Below are 16406 nucleotides of genomic sequence, written 5' to 3' on the forward strand. Positions count from 1 at the left end.
CTATTGGCTAGGTTGCGTTAGTACATAGAACACTGCCTACTGTATTTGTTTAAAAATCACTTTGCCTATCCAGGATTATGGAAAGTGAGTGAGTGTGTGTGTTTCCTTTAATAGGAGAGTTAATATGGACAGTGACAAGTTTAGTTGGAAGCTTTCTGGGCTATCAGCTTGCACACTACTGAAGTAAAGAAATGTATGCAATATTTCCCCTGAAGCAATATGAATACAACCCACGAGGCAGTTTTCATGATATTGCTGTGTACTGTGACTAATTTTTACGACATAAATTCCTGATCTTCCAAGAGTATGGACCATATTTATTATGGATTCTAAAAGATTAGTATACAGGAGACACTGCCTTTGGCAGATGTCAGTTTAAATATCTGAATGGCCAAGAAGTATTTAATTCAAAACCCACGACAGCAGCTTTTGATTCTGTAAGACTAAGGTAACTGTTTAAGAATACTTTACATATTGTATTGCAAAATTAAAGGGGTTTACGGAAGGGCAACCAGAATTATTAGGAGTATGAATTCTCATATGGAAAGAAAAAAAGATAGTGATTGTTTAGGACTCAAATAACAGAGGATATGATAAAATAATGAATGAATTAATAATGAATAAAATATAGAATAAATAGAGAAGGTAGATCAAGAAATTCTGATCTCAGTGTCCCATATGCAAAAACAAGGGGACATTCAATGAATAGAAAAGGTGGCAATTTAAAAACTGATACAAGGAAATATGTTTTCACAAAACACAACTATGAAATTCATTACCACAGGAAGCAGGATGGTGTTGGGACCAAAAGTTTAGGAAAATTCAAAAAGCAATTGGATAACAAGAATATCCAGAGTTACTATAGTTAATGCTAACAAATTCTGGAAGGAATATTGACCCTCATGCAAGGTATAAGCCAGTGGATCTCAAACTTTTGTACTGGTGACCCCTTTCATATAGCATACCTCTGAGTGCCACCCCACCTTATGAATTAAAAACACTTTTTTACATATTTAACACCATTATAAATGCTGGAGGCAAAGCGGAGTTTGGAGTGAAGGCTGACAGCTCACGACCGCTCCCATGTAATAATCTCATGACCCCCTAAGGGGTCCCGACCCCCATTTTGAGAACCCCTGGTTTTAGCCAATCTTTAGCTATTAAAGATTAAGATGAGTTCTAAAGTGGTGGGGGGGAGAGGAAGCGGCCTACTAAATGATTTCTTAATCCCCTCTCGAAAGCATCAAGTGCTGGCCATGCTCAGAGACAAGGTCATAGAACAAACAGACCGCTTGGTTCTGATCCACTATGGTAATTCCTGTGTCCCTATGTACATTTATTAAGTAGTGAATTTTGGGTTCCAGTACATTTCCTAACATGTGCCCACAACCGACTTGTGAATAACTGGAATTCTTCCAGTATAGTCATTAGATGTCAAGGTTTATATGTAATATGGAGAATGAATTACTCTATAATGGTTAAAAGCCCTAAGGATGGTCCCTATGGGCCAGGGTTAATACATTTGAATACAGTGGTATTGGAAACCTGACACAATCAGTGCTCTCAAACCAGACATTGTATTAGCTCTAAATTAATTTTTGTGAAGTATATTACGTTTAACTATTATACATATAATAAATAGTTAAAGAGACAGATAGACCAATCCATTATAAAGGCCACAGAGGCTGGCAATAAAACAAAAAGGGCTTTTAAAATACAGGGTTACCTAAGTTTTCAGCTTTTAATTTTTATTTCTTATTGAAAACAGTATTTCTTATGCCAATCAAGCCAACATTATTTCACAACTCCACACTGTTTGTCATGAGAACCACTAATGTTGTAAAGATTTAATTAACTTAACATTTTTGGTGGATGAACAGAATTATGGCAGACAGACTGTACAGCAGCACAGCCAAATTATATAGGGTCGTATAGATGATGTTGCTATTGACTCTATTGTGTGTATATATATAATTTCTCAAAAAGTAATTTTCATTATCAGAATATAATAACTTTAAAGTAAATCAAATTGGGAATTTATACTATTTGACCATGCCCATTTCATGTACTCTTTTTTTTGGTGGGGTTTTCTCAAATGCGTAAAATAGAGTGAAGGATCAAGTTCTCTCCTGATCTAACTCATGTCTAGTTAAATACTTACACCAGAAACTAATATTTAGGGCCATGGTACATTTTTTTTTTATAGTAACCCTTCAATACTTTACAAAATGCTAAGACTTTTGTACGACACAATCACTAATGAAAATTCAACAATTTGGGGTTTCCACATGACATATTTGGAGAAACCTGTCGCCAAGTTCTTACATAAACAGCTACATATTTATCAACAAACAAAAAATCAGCATAAATATGATATCTCCAGAAAGAACTTGGGAAGTTGTTTCCAAAACAAAAGGGGGGGAATAAAAAAAATACATCTCTTTAACAAACTCTTGACACTCACTAACTACTTATTTCCTTTAAGTGCAGAACATATTCAGTGATTGCGTGGCAAGATCGGTACTGGAGATCTATGGATATCAATAACTACTTGGCAATTTCCAAGTGTAGTAGAGATTGTACTCAAAGTGAGACTGCAAATCTGGTCTCATGCAGGTTTTAAACAAGTTTTGTATGATAAATTGTACAGCCAAGAATTAAGGGCAAAAAATATTAAAAAGTGACAGAATGGCCAATAATAAAACTCTTAAGTTAACTAAGAGTTAACAGGCAGCACTAATAAGATATAAGAAAGAAAGTTCACACATCCATAACAATAAAGGAGACAAATTATTAATATGACAATGTGAACATACAGACAAAGGAAATATTTTTATCTTGAAATTTAACACATGCATACAAGAAAAAACAATTTTACTGCAGGGGAGGAGAGGGAAATGTTGAGACTAACCAGTGCAAGACCTAATTTAAGTGAACAAAAGAACAGAATAAAGATGGAAGAAGCACTATTATTGTGAGTGTACCTGATCAGATCATTTACACTTCAGAGGGCTTTTGGCATGGCAAACTATGTTTTATGTTTAGCTTTATTTTGCTTATTGTGGCAAACGAGGGAATTATGTGTATTCTTTTTAATAAATATTTTAGGCACTTCACTTTATCAGTTTGCTATTATTCTGCCTGACTGCAAGGAGTTCAATCAAAAAAGGCTGTTAGGAAGGGAACAAAATATTGGCAAAGATAAGGTAGAGTCTAGAGGGCACCAAGGATCCTTAAGGAAACAATACGGAAGCTATAAATTGGGGAATGACCCTCCCTGACTCCAACCAGGCTGGCAATTTCTCTTTCCAGAAACTTTGGATCCAAGGGGTTACTGAAATCGTAATGATGCGGGTCTAGGTAAGAAGCGTGAGGGGATGGGACGAGGAACTGGAGTGGGTTGTCAGAGGCTGTCTTAGGGGCTGGCAGAGACACACTGAGGAAGATACACAGGAACTGCAGCAAACAGGCTCTCTATCACCAGCCCTGAGATGGAGGTAGTTGCACTGAACAGAATGTACCAAAGCTTGCAAGGAAAGATTAAGGTTTAGGCAAAGAGAAATATTAGCATAAACCTTTATTGGTTTTGTACCTTTACTCTGCATACTGTGTATCTTTCCATAAATAAATCATACCTTGTTTGAAGATGCTGTTTTTGAGTCACTATAATCAGACCTCTAACCCTGCCCTAGAGCTATGGGGGAGATGTGTGTGTGTGTAGCACAGTGCTGCCAGAACACCACTGTGAAGAGAGTTGGGCCTGTTGGATTAACATAGCTGGTAAACAGAAAAGCTGGAGCCCAAAGATCCAGTCTACCACTGTAAGGCAGTAAGGGGGGAGAGAAGCAAAACCTATGTACTTGACAGGAACTAAAAGAGGCCTAAAGCACAGCTGACCCTATGACTGTGACATTAGTATTTTAATTGGGATCTTTAATTTTGTGTAGAAGTACTTGTGCCTAGAAAGGTACATGCTCACCAACTGTCACCATTAATACATCACTGTTTACCCACATTTACCACACTGATATTTGAAATAAGAAAAAAAGCCCATTCATTCCCCACACTTTAAACAGATCAAACTTTTGATACCACCGTAAACAACCTTAAAATAATATTAATTGATGGCAGTATAATACCTACTGTGTGAAAAAGAATTAGAGGTGGCTTTTATTCTCTGCCAAATATTGGGATAAAGGGTAAAATTTCCAAAAGTAACTTAAAGTCCTAAATGACATTCATTGAGACTTAGCCTCATGAAGATTTCTCGAATATTTGTTTTTAGCACAACGTTATGGTCCACTCTTACCAGCACTGACAGATATGAGTTACATTACATAAATGCAGAAAGGTTTGCAGAATTGGGCTCCACAGTGGCAGGCTACAGTTTTAAATGCTCTTTAGTTAACAGTTGGAATAGTTTTTATGTTAAATTATGATAATGTTGGGTATTAACATATAAGACAGATTCAGTAAGGGTCAAGCTCTGAGTTCCTGACTCAGTTTTTTCTCAAGCAAACTTCCACTGATTACAGCACCTCAGAATTTAACCCAGTATTTAAAGTGTGCAAGAGATCTTTCAGGAAGATTTTGCCATTTTAAAACCAGGCAAGTGACCTAACATTTAGGTTTTGTAAAGATAAATTGTTTAAAGACGCTGGACTAAATATGAGCTTTTTTAATTTAGTTCCAGTAGAAACTGTTTTTTAATTAAATAAATTGTACAAACGACAAGTGACCTCTATTTTTATCTGTTTTACTGGGAAAATGATAGAGAGCATAACCTCAACCTTTTTTTATTCTGGTACCTTTTTGAAGCACAGTTTCTTATTCATTTGATAATACTGAACAATGCAAAATACAAGAAAAAAATTACTCTGTACTAAGTCTATTGTTTCCCTGATTATAGCATCAAAAATCACAGGCTTGTAATATGGAACAAAATATCTGTAAATGTGTAACACCACTTATAGTAGTTACCTCTGAGCAGAGACTGAAGTGTTTTGCTGTTACTTGTTGATCAATAACGTTAGCATTCAAAAACATAGGCAGTATTTGTCTGAATAAAAAACACAAGACTCTACAAACCTGACAATGTGAATGAATACATGGGTAAAGACCTGACCAGTAAAACTGCATTTTGGTTTCAAACCCCCAGTCATCATCTATCCAAACAGTCCTGGAAAAATCCTTCAAAATGTCCAATGACTACTAATGTAAGGAATTTTTATACTTCTGAGGACTTGACTAACTGTCCTGTAAAATTAAGATGTCTTGGTTTCCTTGCAATTTGAATTAGATAATAATGATTTAAGGAGATTTGACTATTTAATTGTGTATGTTGTGATTACATATATGAACAATAAAGCAGGTCTTTAAAACCATTAATGGGGAGCTGAAAATTATTGGGATGCTGATGTTATAAAACTCCTTGTGTGAAGTTCAAAGTACTTCACTGTAATGTGCTGTGTTATCTCACTCCACTTAAAAGCAACCACTCCCTGTACCTTTTCCCAGGTCAATAAACAACCAGAAGAAGAAAAATCCATGAGGATTATTAATGCTTAGAGGTTACATAATCCTACAATCTAAAATTAAATGTTCTGAGAGCATTCCATACCAATACAGATAAAAACTACTCTAGATATATTATCTACATGCTTACCTTTGCTTGCACTCTCAACATGTTCCAGTTCGTCTGTGAATTTTAAGATGTCCCGATAATTCTCTTCACAGATTTCAGCCAGAAAATGCAAGAGTGTTGTTTTTTGATTTGATGATTTAGTATCTCTAATCTGCAAAGATAAGAGCAGAGTAAAGACATAAGGAAAGAATATATTATTTAGCTTTATGAAAGAAACTGTTTTCTTAAATCTACTTTAAGATTTATTTTAATTCACTTAATTAAAGATTTTAGTGAAAATTATCTACATTTCCAACTTGTGAATGAAATTAAAAATTGTTATGATCCTCAAAATCATTTCCTTTAAAATTAACCTTAGTGTGGTTTCTAAAACAATGTTAGTCATATAAAAGATCTGAAATATTTGAAAAATCCAAACACCATAAATCTTTAATTTTTTTTTTTCAGAATACAGAGATGCGTGGTTCTGCACATCTGTTTCAATGTCAGTTATGCTCAGTATGAAGTGCAAAGATGGTCCACACTTAGGGGAGGACTGAATGTTGAAACATTGTTAGTCTAGAAGTTAAAATATTGTTAGAAATTGAATAGGTTATTCAATTCACCTTTCTAAATGAATTCCAACTTCTAAAGCAATCCCTCTGCTGCATGTATTCTGCGATACAGTGCCCCCTAATCTACGTTTGCTCTTTTAAGCTCTCAAGGGAGAGGTTAATGGAGCTTCTTCCCATCATAAATCCCAATTACTCATTTAAGCAAAATCCAATAAGTAATCAATCAATCAAGATGGAATTATATTAGTGTTTCATAACCTATTTGGTTGGTCCTTCACAGAACGTTTGAAATTAAGAACTAAACAGCCTCCTCCCAATCCCCCACCCTCTTCTGCAAAAAGAGAGGTGAAAAGCCCAGGAGATCCAGACTGGCTGGCTAGCAGGAGAATGAGAGAGGGAGTACTTTCAATATCTCATCATGCTTTCTGCTCTCCCATGGAAACGTCTCTACAGGAGCTTGCTGGAGATTCTTCAGACTCAATGAGAACAAATGGAGACATGGCCTCTCTCCATTCCACTGTTCCACCACCAACCATACATGGGGGCTCCTTGCATGGTCTGAATCACTCCCCATTGAAAGAAACTTATGGACAGCAAGAAGCATGGGAAAGTTGTGGCACTGCTAAGATACATGGGTTCTGACAAATTTGCAGATAACCACTGATTTTGGGGCCAACCCCCATGCTAATTCCCGTCTGTATGTGTTTGGGTGTCTAATGAAGAACCCTATGGATCAAAGGGAATCATCAGATGATGCATTTAAGTCTAAGCTCAGAGTTTCTGTATCCCACCCAACAATGAAGGATTCCATTTCAGATGGCAAAATTTGGTTAACTCCACAATGTGAAGAAAGGGGAAGCAAAACATAAGAGTGGCATCTACTTCTTCTAAAAATACAACTAAACAAAACATCATCCAGAGGTCTCACAATCTATAACCCTCTGACCACTACATACAACTACAAATACTTATGCTACACAGCCTGTTCCACCTTCTATTTAGCTGTGACACACTAAGTACACTTCTCAGACCTGAATAAGAGCTCTGTGTAAGCTTGAAAGTTTGTCTCTCTCACCACCAGAAGTTGATCCAATGAAAGATAGTGTCACCTACCTCGTCTCTTCGTCTCCCACCCATGCAGGTATAACTCAAAAGTGTTTGTGTGTATTCATTAGATTTGGCCGATATAGAGGATGTAATTATTACTTGCTTGCAAGGATACTAACAGCACAGAATAACGCAGATACAGACTGCACATAATTATTTTCAGAGACTTTTTCATCGATGAGCATTACTATCACAGATGAATTTGTAAATGCTTTTTAACCCACCTTGACATCTAGTGCTTTGTCTAATACAGACTAAGCTACAGCATATCCTGCAAATGAAATCAAGGATTTATTTTAAAAGAATACATAAATATGTGCACAAAATCTCCAGTTTGTTGTCTCATTCTGTAAATTGTTAGAAGTTATAATTCTATAATCCTCAGATGTCAGGTTTGCCCTGCTGATATTCATTTTAATGCAGGCCTTTCAGCTTTAAGGATTTACCCTTTTAAGAATGAGTACACTCCATAAACAGGTTTTTAAAAATATAGGATATTGAGGCAATTAGAAAGCAATTTAATTCATACTGATTTGGTTACTAAAGACCAAAAAATGTTTAGTAATGGTATGCAGTATAAATCAGGTCTTAATGTATTACCGCACCATCTCCACAAAAGTCCCCTCCCACCCAATTTTTTTAAAAAGAAAAAAGAAAAAAAAAACACCTAAATTCAGTTCCGTAGCCACTAAATTTAAAAAAGTAAACTAAGTTTAATTATTTCTTCAAAGGGTTTAACAAGAAAAAAAAGATTTATTTTTCAGTGTTGCAGCATCACAGAGTAGGTAAAATTGAGTTAATTCAAATGGCTAAAAATTTATCTTCCCTTCAGACTATCAGAGCTGGGTTCTGTGGCACGAATAAAAATACTATACTAAGTCTGTGTTGGTATTTTACTGGACTACTTAAACACCTTAGATATTCTCATACTGTTAAAAATCTTGGACAGCACTGTGTCACAAAGCTGATCAACTGAATTCTGTTAAGTGTTATTGGGGTGACCAAATATAGTTTAAGGATTGCCAATGACAACAAAAGAGAAAGCATGCAGTGAAATCTACTTGTCTAGGCACTCCTGCTGCTCAGATGGAAACAGTGAGAAGACTGATTTAATGAAGTTAATCTTTGCCTTTTGCACTGTATACTGGGCTCACTAAATAATATCTTTATTTAATGCACCTTCTTCAAGGTATTTATAACAGTTAGGTAATAGAGCTAAGAACATATCAAACAAATATTATTTTCAGGTGGGTTTTCCTTTATAATTTTTACTATTTAACAAGTTAAGACCCACAAAATAAAACAACATGAAACTCAGTCCTGAAGTCCTACATAGGAAAAACATCTAACTTGGCTGAATTAATCCACAGTGGAACTCGACTGACAGGCGTTCCACAATGGGTACATTTATGCCATTGTCGCCATTATCTTTAGTGTTATGTTTTATGCTTCAGAGGTATGGCTAAGATTTTGTCTTGGATATTTAGTAAAAGTCACGGACAGGTCACGGGCAAAAAAGAAAAAGTCATGGAAGCAGTGACCTGTCCGTGACTTTTACTAAAAATATCCCTAACAAAATAGGGATGTGCAGATCCTCACACTGCCTGAAGTGGGGCAGCTATGCAGGGGCTAGGAGCTGCCTGTAGCAGCTGGGGGCTTTGAGGTACCCCCGACACCTGCAGCTCCGGGGGTTCCTTGCTGCTGCTGGGTACCCCCGCCACATGGAGGGCCAGGAGCCAGGAGCTCAGGGTTCCCCCACCACCCATGGCAGCTGGGAGCTATGGGGTACCCCACTACCAATGGCAGCCTGGAGCTCCGGGGGGCTGCCAGAGACACTGGGGTACCCCACAGCTCCCTGTCCCCACAGGCTGTAGGGACCCTGTAGCTCCCAACCACCGCAGGCTGAAGTCCTGGAGGTCACTGGAAGTCACTGATTCTGTGACTTCCACAACCTCCATAACTAAATCATAGCCTTAACTACAGATAATCCAACTGATTACCAGCAACAGGCAAACAATAATAAACAGTCATTTACATTCAGTGACAATTAATCAAGCATTGTCTAAACAAGTAATTATCAGTATGACTGGGACATTAGTAACATGAAGTTTCCTAATAGCTTCCATTCTAAGGCCTGTTTTCAGTCTCTCAGAACTTTTAATCTCTTAGGCTGAAAGTCTTGTCTTTGTCACAGACTTTGTCAGAGCGTGATTTTTGACCCCTGATCAGAAACAAATAGTACAGCCATTTTTGAGTTGAGTTCAAATAAAATAAAATCTATGACCTTCCTATCCCACTGCTCTAGTGCAATATTAGTAATATATGGTTTTAAAGTCAAAGTAGGAATTTGGCTGAAAACTGATCATCATGGATGAGAGATACTTTTTGAATGTTCCAGTAAAAAACTGGTTTTGATTTGGCCATGTTATAATGATTTGAGATTCATACTTTGTAAGTCTGTAGTACACTTACTTTTGATTCTCCTACCAAGATTCAGATTTAACGTAGGTTGTGTGACATGCACATGGCCGCACACACACACAAACACAGAATGAGCATACCTGATTCTTTGGACACACTACGAATGCTCTGAGGGTGAAATTAAATCATTGCACACAATAAAGACACAAGTCCTAATCACAAATTAAGTCCACTCACTGACATTCCACAATCTTGGGATGGCCTTTTGCACAGTGATGAACTGCACACTGAACAAGGTAGGGCTCGCCAGGTGCAAGTTTTAGATGAACAAATACATTTAAAAATGAGCCACAGATTTATGCTGCATTATGTTAAATAGCCAATGAATGCAGAAAAGACTGTGTAAGTCAAGAATCAATGTAAGTGTTTTTCTGAGCAGCTAGGTATTTGTTGAAAAAGCATGGACAGCTGAGATTTAGTCACTGTCTTCTCAAACTGAGAAATGTCTTATTTGGGCTATAAGATAAAAGCTACATCTGAAATAGAACATTGATTTTTTTTAAAGATGACAGACAAGGAAAATAGTGGCAGATGAGAAGATTATTTTTTTTCTCATTCTCTTTACACTTCTCACTGTAGAGAACTACTTCGAGGCAGATTTACAGTACATTAACATTAGAACAAATACCGATTGAAATGTAGTCAGTAAAGCTGATCTTATTTCAAGGGAAGTAAAAAAATCCCCAAAACAAACATATGAAAATACACTTTAGTAACACATCATTAGGGCCAAATTGTTCCTAGGGCTTATGTGGCCATGCAGTGGAGTCAGTGGGAGTAAGAACTGTCCTTCCACTATCAGAGCCCTCATTAGTGTCCTCCAGGTTTTGACTCCAAGCATTTCTGGGAATGCAAGGGATGCAGCCAAAATGTTCCCGCATGGGAACACGGGAGAAAACAGATGAGTAGTGGGCAAAGCATTAGCTGGCAGAATTTGCTCATCAAACAGGATAGTGGTGGTAAGCTGCAGTTCATAAAGGGGAGCCCCTAATTACTCCTTTCCCTTTCTGAATGCATGTGCTAGACTGTGCTATCTTTAAACATTAAAAAACACTCCCTTCCATAGCCAGGAAGAGAAACCAGGATAGCCAATTCTCAAAATACTGATGCTGCATAAAAAAAGCTGAGCACAAAACTGGCAAAGTGTGTTGCATCCCATCTAATGGATACTTCTGGGCTAGGGTTGCCAGGTGTCCAGTTTATGACCAAAATGCCCAGTTGAAAAGGGACCCTGGTGGCTCCGGTCACCACCGCTGACCGGGCCATTAAAAGTCTGATGAGCAGCACAGTGAGGCTAAGGCAGGCTCCCTGCCTACCCTGGCTCCGCGCAGCCCCCGGAAACAGCAGCATGTCTCCCATTTGGCTCCTATGTGTAGGGGCAGCCAGGGGGTTCCACATTGCACGCTGCACCTGCCCCAAGCGCCGGTTCTGCAGCTCCCACTGGCCAGGAACTGCGGCCCGTCCGCCTAGGAGCTGAAGAGGGGTCATGCTGCTGCTTCCAGGAGCCGCCTGAGGTAACAGCCGCCCCGAGCCTGCACCCCTGACCTTTCCTGTGCCCCAAAGCCCTGCCCCAGCCCTGATCCCCCTCCTGTCCTCCGTACCACTCGGTCTCAGCCCGGAACACCCTCCTGCACCCCAAACCCCTCATCCCCAGGCCCACCCCAAAGCCTGCACCCCCAGCCGGAGCCCTCATCTCCTCCTGCACCCCAAATCCCTCATCCCCAGCCCCACCCCAGAGCCCTCACCACCTCCCACACACCAATCCCGAGCCAGCCAGGTGAAAATGAGAGAGTCAGTAAGGGTGGGGAGAGCGAGCAACAGAGGGAGGAGGGGACTGAGTAAACGGAGGGTGGGGCCTCAGAGGAGGGGTGGGGGAGGGCAAATGTGTTAGATTTTGTGTGAGTAGAAAGTTGGCAATCCTACTCCGGGCACTGGGACACCTCAGTGTCTCCTGTTCTCTAAATAGCCTAGTCACCTGTGGGCTGTAATACTTTAGTCTAATTTTAGTTGTTGGGTTTAGATGCGTGTGGTGTTGGTGGCCTGTGATATACAGGAGGTCAGACTAGATAATCTGGCGGTCCCTTCTGGCCTTAAACTTCATCATCTACAGAGAGTAACACCACAGTACCTGCTACCAATTACACCTTTAGCCTAAACATTCTGGGTTCCAACTCTGCTGATAGCCCACATAGGGGTAATTATGGTTTTGGGGTTTGTTTTTTAATTCCTTTTTAGAGAGATGTAGGAAATTGCATGCAAAAATGACTTAACAGAAAGTGAAGGTTCCTAAGTCAAGCACTCAAAAGTAAGTAAAAGCCAGAACTAAGGTTGCCCTGGCAACCTTATTTTATCCTTGTTGCATAGGTGCATTGTAATGGTGTTGCCCACTATCTCATAGGTAGTCTGTGGCAAAGCCAAGAACAGAACATGCCTCTGTTGTGTCCCAGCCCAGTGTCTTTAACACAAGAAAACATCCTTTCTGTTCTTGCAACCTTTTACTTTAGTCATCATTAGACTATGCACTAAATAGAGCATGACTCTCGTAGAATAAATAATATATGATCGTGTAATTAAACCTCTAATAAAGTGTATTCCCAAGGAGATCAAATTAAGGTAACACATTTAGCTTTAATTCAGGCATTTTCTACCTTGCAGCCATAACATTATCTTTTAATGTACTGCTTTGTATGCAATTTGCTATGTAAGTCTTTCATTATTTCATGATAAAAATATCACACATACTGCCCCCCATGGGCAAAATCCAGGGATAAAAGGAAATCTTGGAAGTCTTCATTGCGTGCGCAGGAAAGGAGAGGATTCATTTACATAAGGTCCTTGTTTTCCAAACAGCTCCACACCTAGACCCCAGGCTGTAAGCAAGAATCCTATTCAAATCCACTCTGCTTCATGCTCAAACACCATCAGGATTGGTCATTCCAGTCTCCCTTTCTCCCACATTAGCATGTAATTTGGCAGAAATGCTTACAAGGTAAGTGTTGTTTCAAATGTAGTAAATTGAAAGAAATAAAAGTGAGACTAAGTTCAATATGCATTTAAATAAATACAGTTTTACAGTTTGGAAATATTTTTTAAAGTTATGCAAATGTGTCAGTCTGAATCATTAAATTATTAAAGAATTGAAGAACGGAAATGATAATACTACACTATCAGAACTGCTAATATACCACCAATTAATATAACATATTGCAATTTTAATTGTAATTTTCATTTGGCCAGTAAGTAACTGATCTCAGAATGTAATAAAATCAATGCTATCTCCCTCATCTTTAATAACTTTATGAAATGGTGCAAGAGTATTAAAATCTTAACACAACGGCACTTGTGTATACAGGGCTTGCAATGCACTTTACTAATTTAATGCAGTTCTAGTTTGGTTCAGTTTTTCCCAGTTCATTTATAGCTAAAGAAGAAGTTGCTGGTTAAATGCTATCAAGTTTAAATATGGATAACTGATTTTTATGACAAAGTTATTTTTCATAATACATTGATTTTTTCTATATTTGCTCAAATTTATGAAAGACACCTTTGTGTGCATAGTATAATTGATAAATTTCAATAGAGCAACACAATGCTCAATAGGAATTTATTAAGAACAACTTTCAGTTGAATGGCAAAGCACAAAATTGGAAAATCAATAGTAACAGATACATTGTCAAAAACGTCAATGATTTAAATGATTTAAAATCTCATACACACAGAACATAAAACTTGTGGCATGGACATACCAATCATCTAGTTTCTGAACTCTCCAGTCTTCAGGTCTATGCCTCAGAAAGAGATAAATCTTCCTTTATGTGTAACATTCTGGTTGAGTTTTGAAGCCATACATCATGCCACAGCCATTTGTAAAAAGCTTTAGAGGATCTGCTTTTTGGTTTGGCTATTTAGGAGCATAGAGACTGAAGTAAATGTCAACTTGAAAAGCAAACTTCATTCTGAATTTTTTTTTACCTACCATTGTTACAAATGACACCTAAAAATACTGTAACTGAAAGACTGAAGATAAACTATCCAAAGCACAAGATATTTTTACTTTGTATATTTGACAGCACTTATGAATAGTAAGTTTTATTGTTTCCCACCATGGTCAGTCACTTTCCCATACATTTATGTGGGTCTTTTACATATCAGCAGGGGGGAGGTAAAAAAAACATTATGGAACTATGATTTCAAAAATACACAAAATGGCAAGTTCAGCACCAGAAAGAGTGTGTGTGTGAGATCTATATCTATATATTTAATTGACTAGATTTCTAGTTGGCTGTATCTCTTTAAATGAACTTAGTTTTTCAAATATTCTTTGCTACTAAATGTCTATTCTTCATCCAACTATATAAATATGGGAGACTGGGACATAAGTACATGGTTTGCATGCCACTTCTACTATCAGTGCTTATGTAAATGTTTATGTAAAATGAGCTTTCTGAAATGTCTTTAGTAAACCGAGAGCTGTCAAAGGATTTAATAGAAGAGAAAAATAACTTTCTAAAAGTCAAGTAACTTAAAACATCTCTATCCTAAATGCCTGATAGGGACAGGTGGGTGAGGGTGGAGGATGGCAAGAGAGACTATACAATTGAACAGGGATGAAAACAAATGTGTTATATAGAATTTTCTCTACACAACTTGTAGCAAAGTTGTCAACTCAGCATGCCCCCTCCTTCTGGTTGGATGCATCATTGAAGCACCTTTTATCTCAGTTTCCCCCACATTCATTTGGACTTTGCTGAACATCAGAGGGACTTTGCCCTCTAGCCAGACCACTATACAGTGTTCAGCCCCTTCTGTGGCCTCAGAGTCTTTTTCCAAAAATCCAACATAAATATAAGCACAGCCACACCTTCAACCCAAACGGTCTCACAGCTGGCAACCATCTTGTCAGAAGCATACCTCTGGTGCTTTAGACTGTCCTTCTGTTCCTCACTCCACACAACAATCCAGGGACAGGCCCACTACTCCTCACACATTCAGCTTGTGTGACATTACTGACGTAACCTGTGACTGTATAGATCATTGGTGCAACCATAGTTATATATCTGCAGCAAATATTGTACAAAGGTTGTCAAGTAAGGTGTCTATGGAAAAGGTTATGATTTGCTAATTATGATTATGCTATCTGTGTGTGCGTGTGTATCATTTTTTGTAGCTGAAGTTCTGAATATTGGCTATGTACTTGTATATCAATGTGTTTTAATTCTAAAGTAGCCTTAGTAAAGCATTTGGTCAGCTTCTTGAAAAAGGAATTTACATGTTAAGTGCCCAATCAAGAAACACTTAACTGACAATAGACCTTGGAAGACTCCAATCCACATAAGAAGTCTTCCTGAAGACATTCAAGAGAGCATATGGGCAATGGCTACCACCTGTAGCCATGTGACTCTAAACTCCATTTTGTGGTAATTTTCCACAGTAAAAACAAAGAGGTGTTCTTACACCTGGAGGAGACTATAAAAGGCAGCTGCCTCATCTCCATCTTATCTTCAATTCGGCTTCACACCTCTGGAGGAACTTTGCTACACTGAAGCTTCGACAAAGGACTGAATGACCCATCCCAGCTGTGGATGTACTCTAGAGACTTGATTTGAATATGCAGTTTATTCTATCACTGCTACAAGCCTGAACCAAGAACTTTGCTATTACTGGATGTAATTGATTCCATTTAACCAATTCTAGCTCTCATCTATATCTTTTTCCTTTTATGAATAAACCTTTAGACTTTAGATTCTCAAGAAGTGGAAACAGTGTGATTTGTGGGTAAGATCTTATTTGTATATTGACCTAGGTCTGGGGTTTGGTCCTTTGGGATCAAGAGAACCTTTTTTCTTTTACTGGGGTGTAGGTTTTCATAACCATTCATCCCCATAATGAGTGGCATTGGAGGTGATACTGGAAAACTGAAGTGTCTAAGGGAATTGCTTGTGTGACTTGTGGTTAGCCAGTGGGGTAAAACCGAAGTCCTCTCTGTTGTGGCTGGTTTGGTGTCCCTTAATAGCAAAGGAACCCCAGCCTTGGGCTGTAACTGCTCTGCTTTAAGCAATTTGTCCTGAATTGGCACTCTCAATTGGGACCCACCAGAACAGCACCGTTCCAGCTTGTCCTCCAGCTTGCCCCGGGAAAGGATTTCTGCTCTTATCTCCTTCCTCATTCTCAGCCTTCCTTCAGGCTGCTTCTCAGACACACAGGTAACTCCCCACATCCTCTCCTCCATTTTTTGTTTTTCCTCTACAGAGGCTTACCCAACTCTTTAGGGAAACAAGCCCTGCTCTCCCCCAGCTGGGCTTTATTTCCAATTAGGCCTGTAGCTCTCCTGATATAAGGAGGCAGGTTAACCCAGCTTTTCAGGCCCATATTAACCCTTTCACGGCCTGTGTGAGTAAAACACCTCACAAAATTTAATAACTTAAACATCAAACATTCTTTCTATAGAATTTGTAAACCTACCTATACAATTTCATAGAGGAATTGGGGAAAACCAAGATGCAGGGCATCATTTGCAGGGGAAGAGGAGGAAATGTGACAGAGAGAAGGAAATGAAGAACAAACTCCTATGATATTCAAAACAAATTGAAAAATTTGCTCTTCATTTCCGTCCGTCACAT

General features: G+C 38.4%; 1 protein-coding gene across 3 annotated transcripts in view; it reads right to left on the reverse strand.

The window, feature by feature from the left end:
- DIAPH2 (diaphanous related formin 2) overlaps positions 1 to 16406 on the reverse strand; it is an 837317-nt gene that overhangs the window by 414129 nt on the left and 406782 nt on the right. For all 3 annotated transcript variants that reach the window (XM_077825677.1, XM_077825676.1, XM_077825675.1), the window contains one exon: positions 5666 to 5795. In XM_077825677.1, coding sequence (XP_077681803.1) covers positions 5666 to 5795 — 130 coding nt within the window. The remainder of the gene's footprint in view (positions 1 to 5665; positions 5796 to 16406) is intronic.

The sequence above is a fragment of the Eretmochelys imbricata genome, chromosome 9 (genome assembly GCF_965152235.1).
Source record: "Eretmochelys imbricata isolate rEreImb1 chromosome 9, rEreImb1.hap1, whole genome shotgun sequence".
Taxonomy (NCBI): domain Eukaryota; kingdom Metazoa; phylum Chordata; order Testudines; family Cheloniidae; genus Eretmochelys; species Eretmochelys imbricata.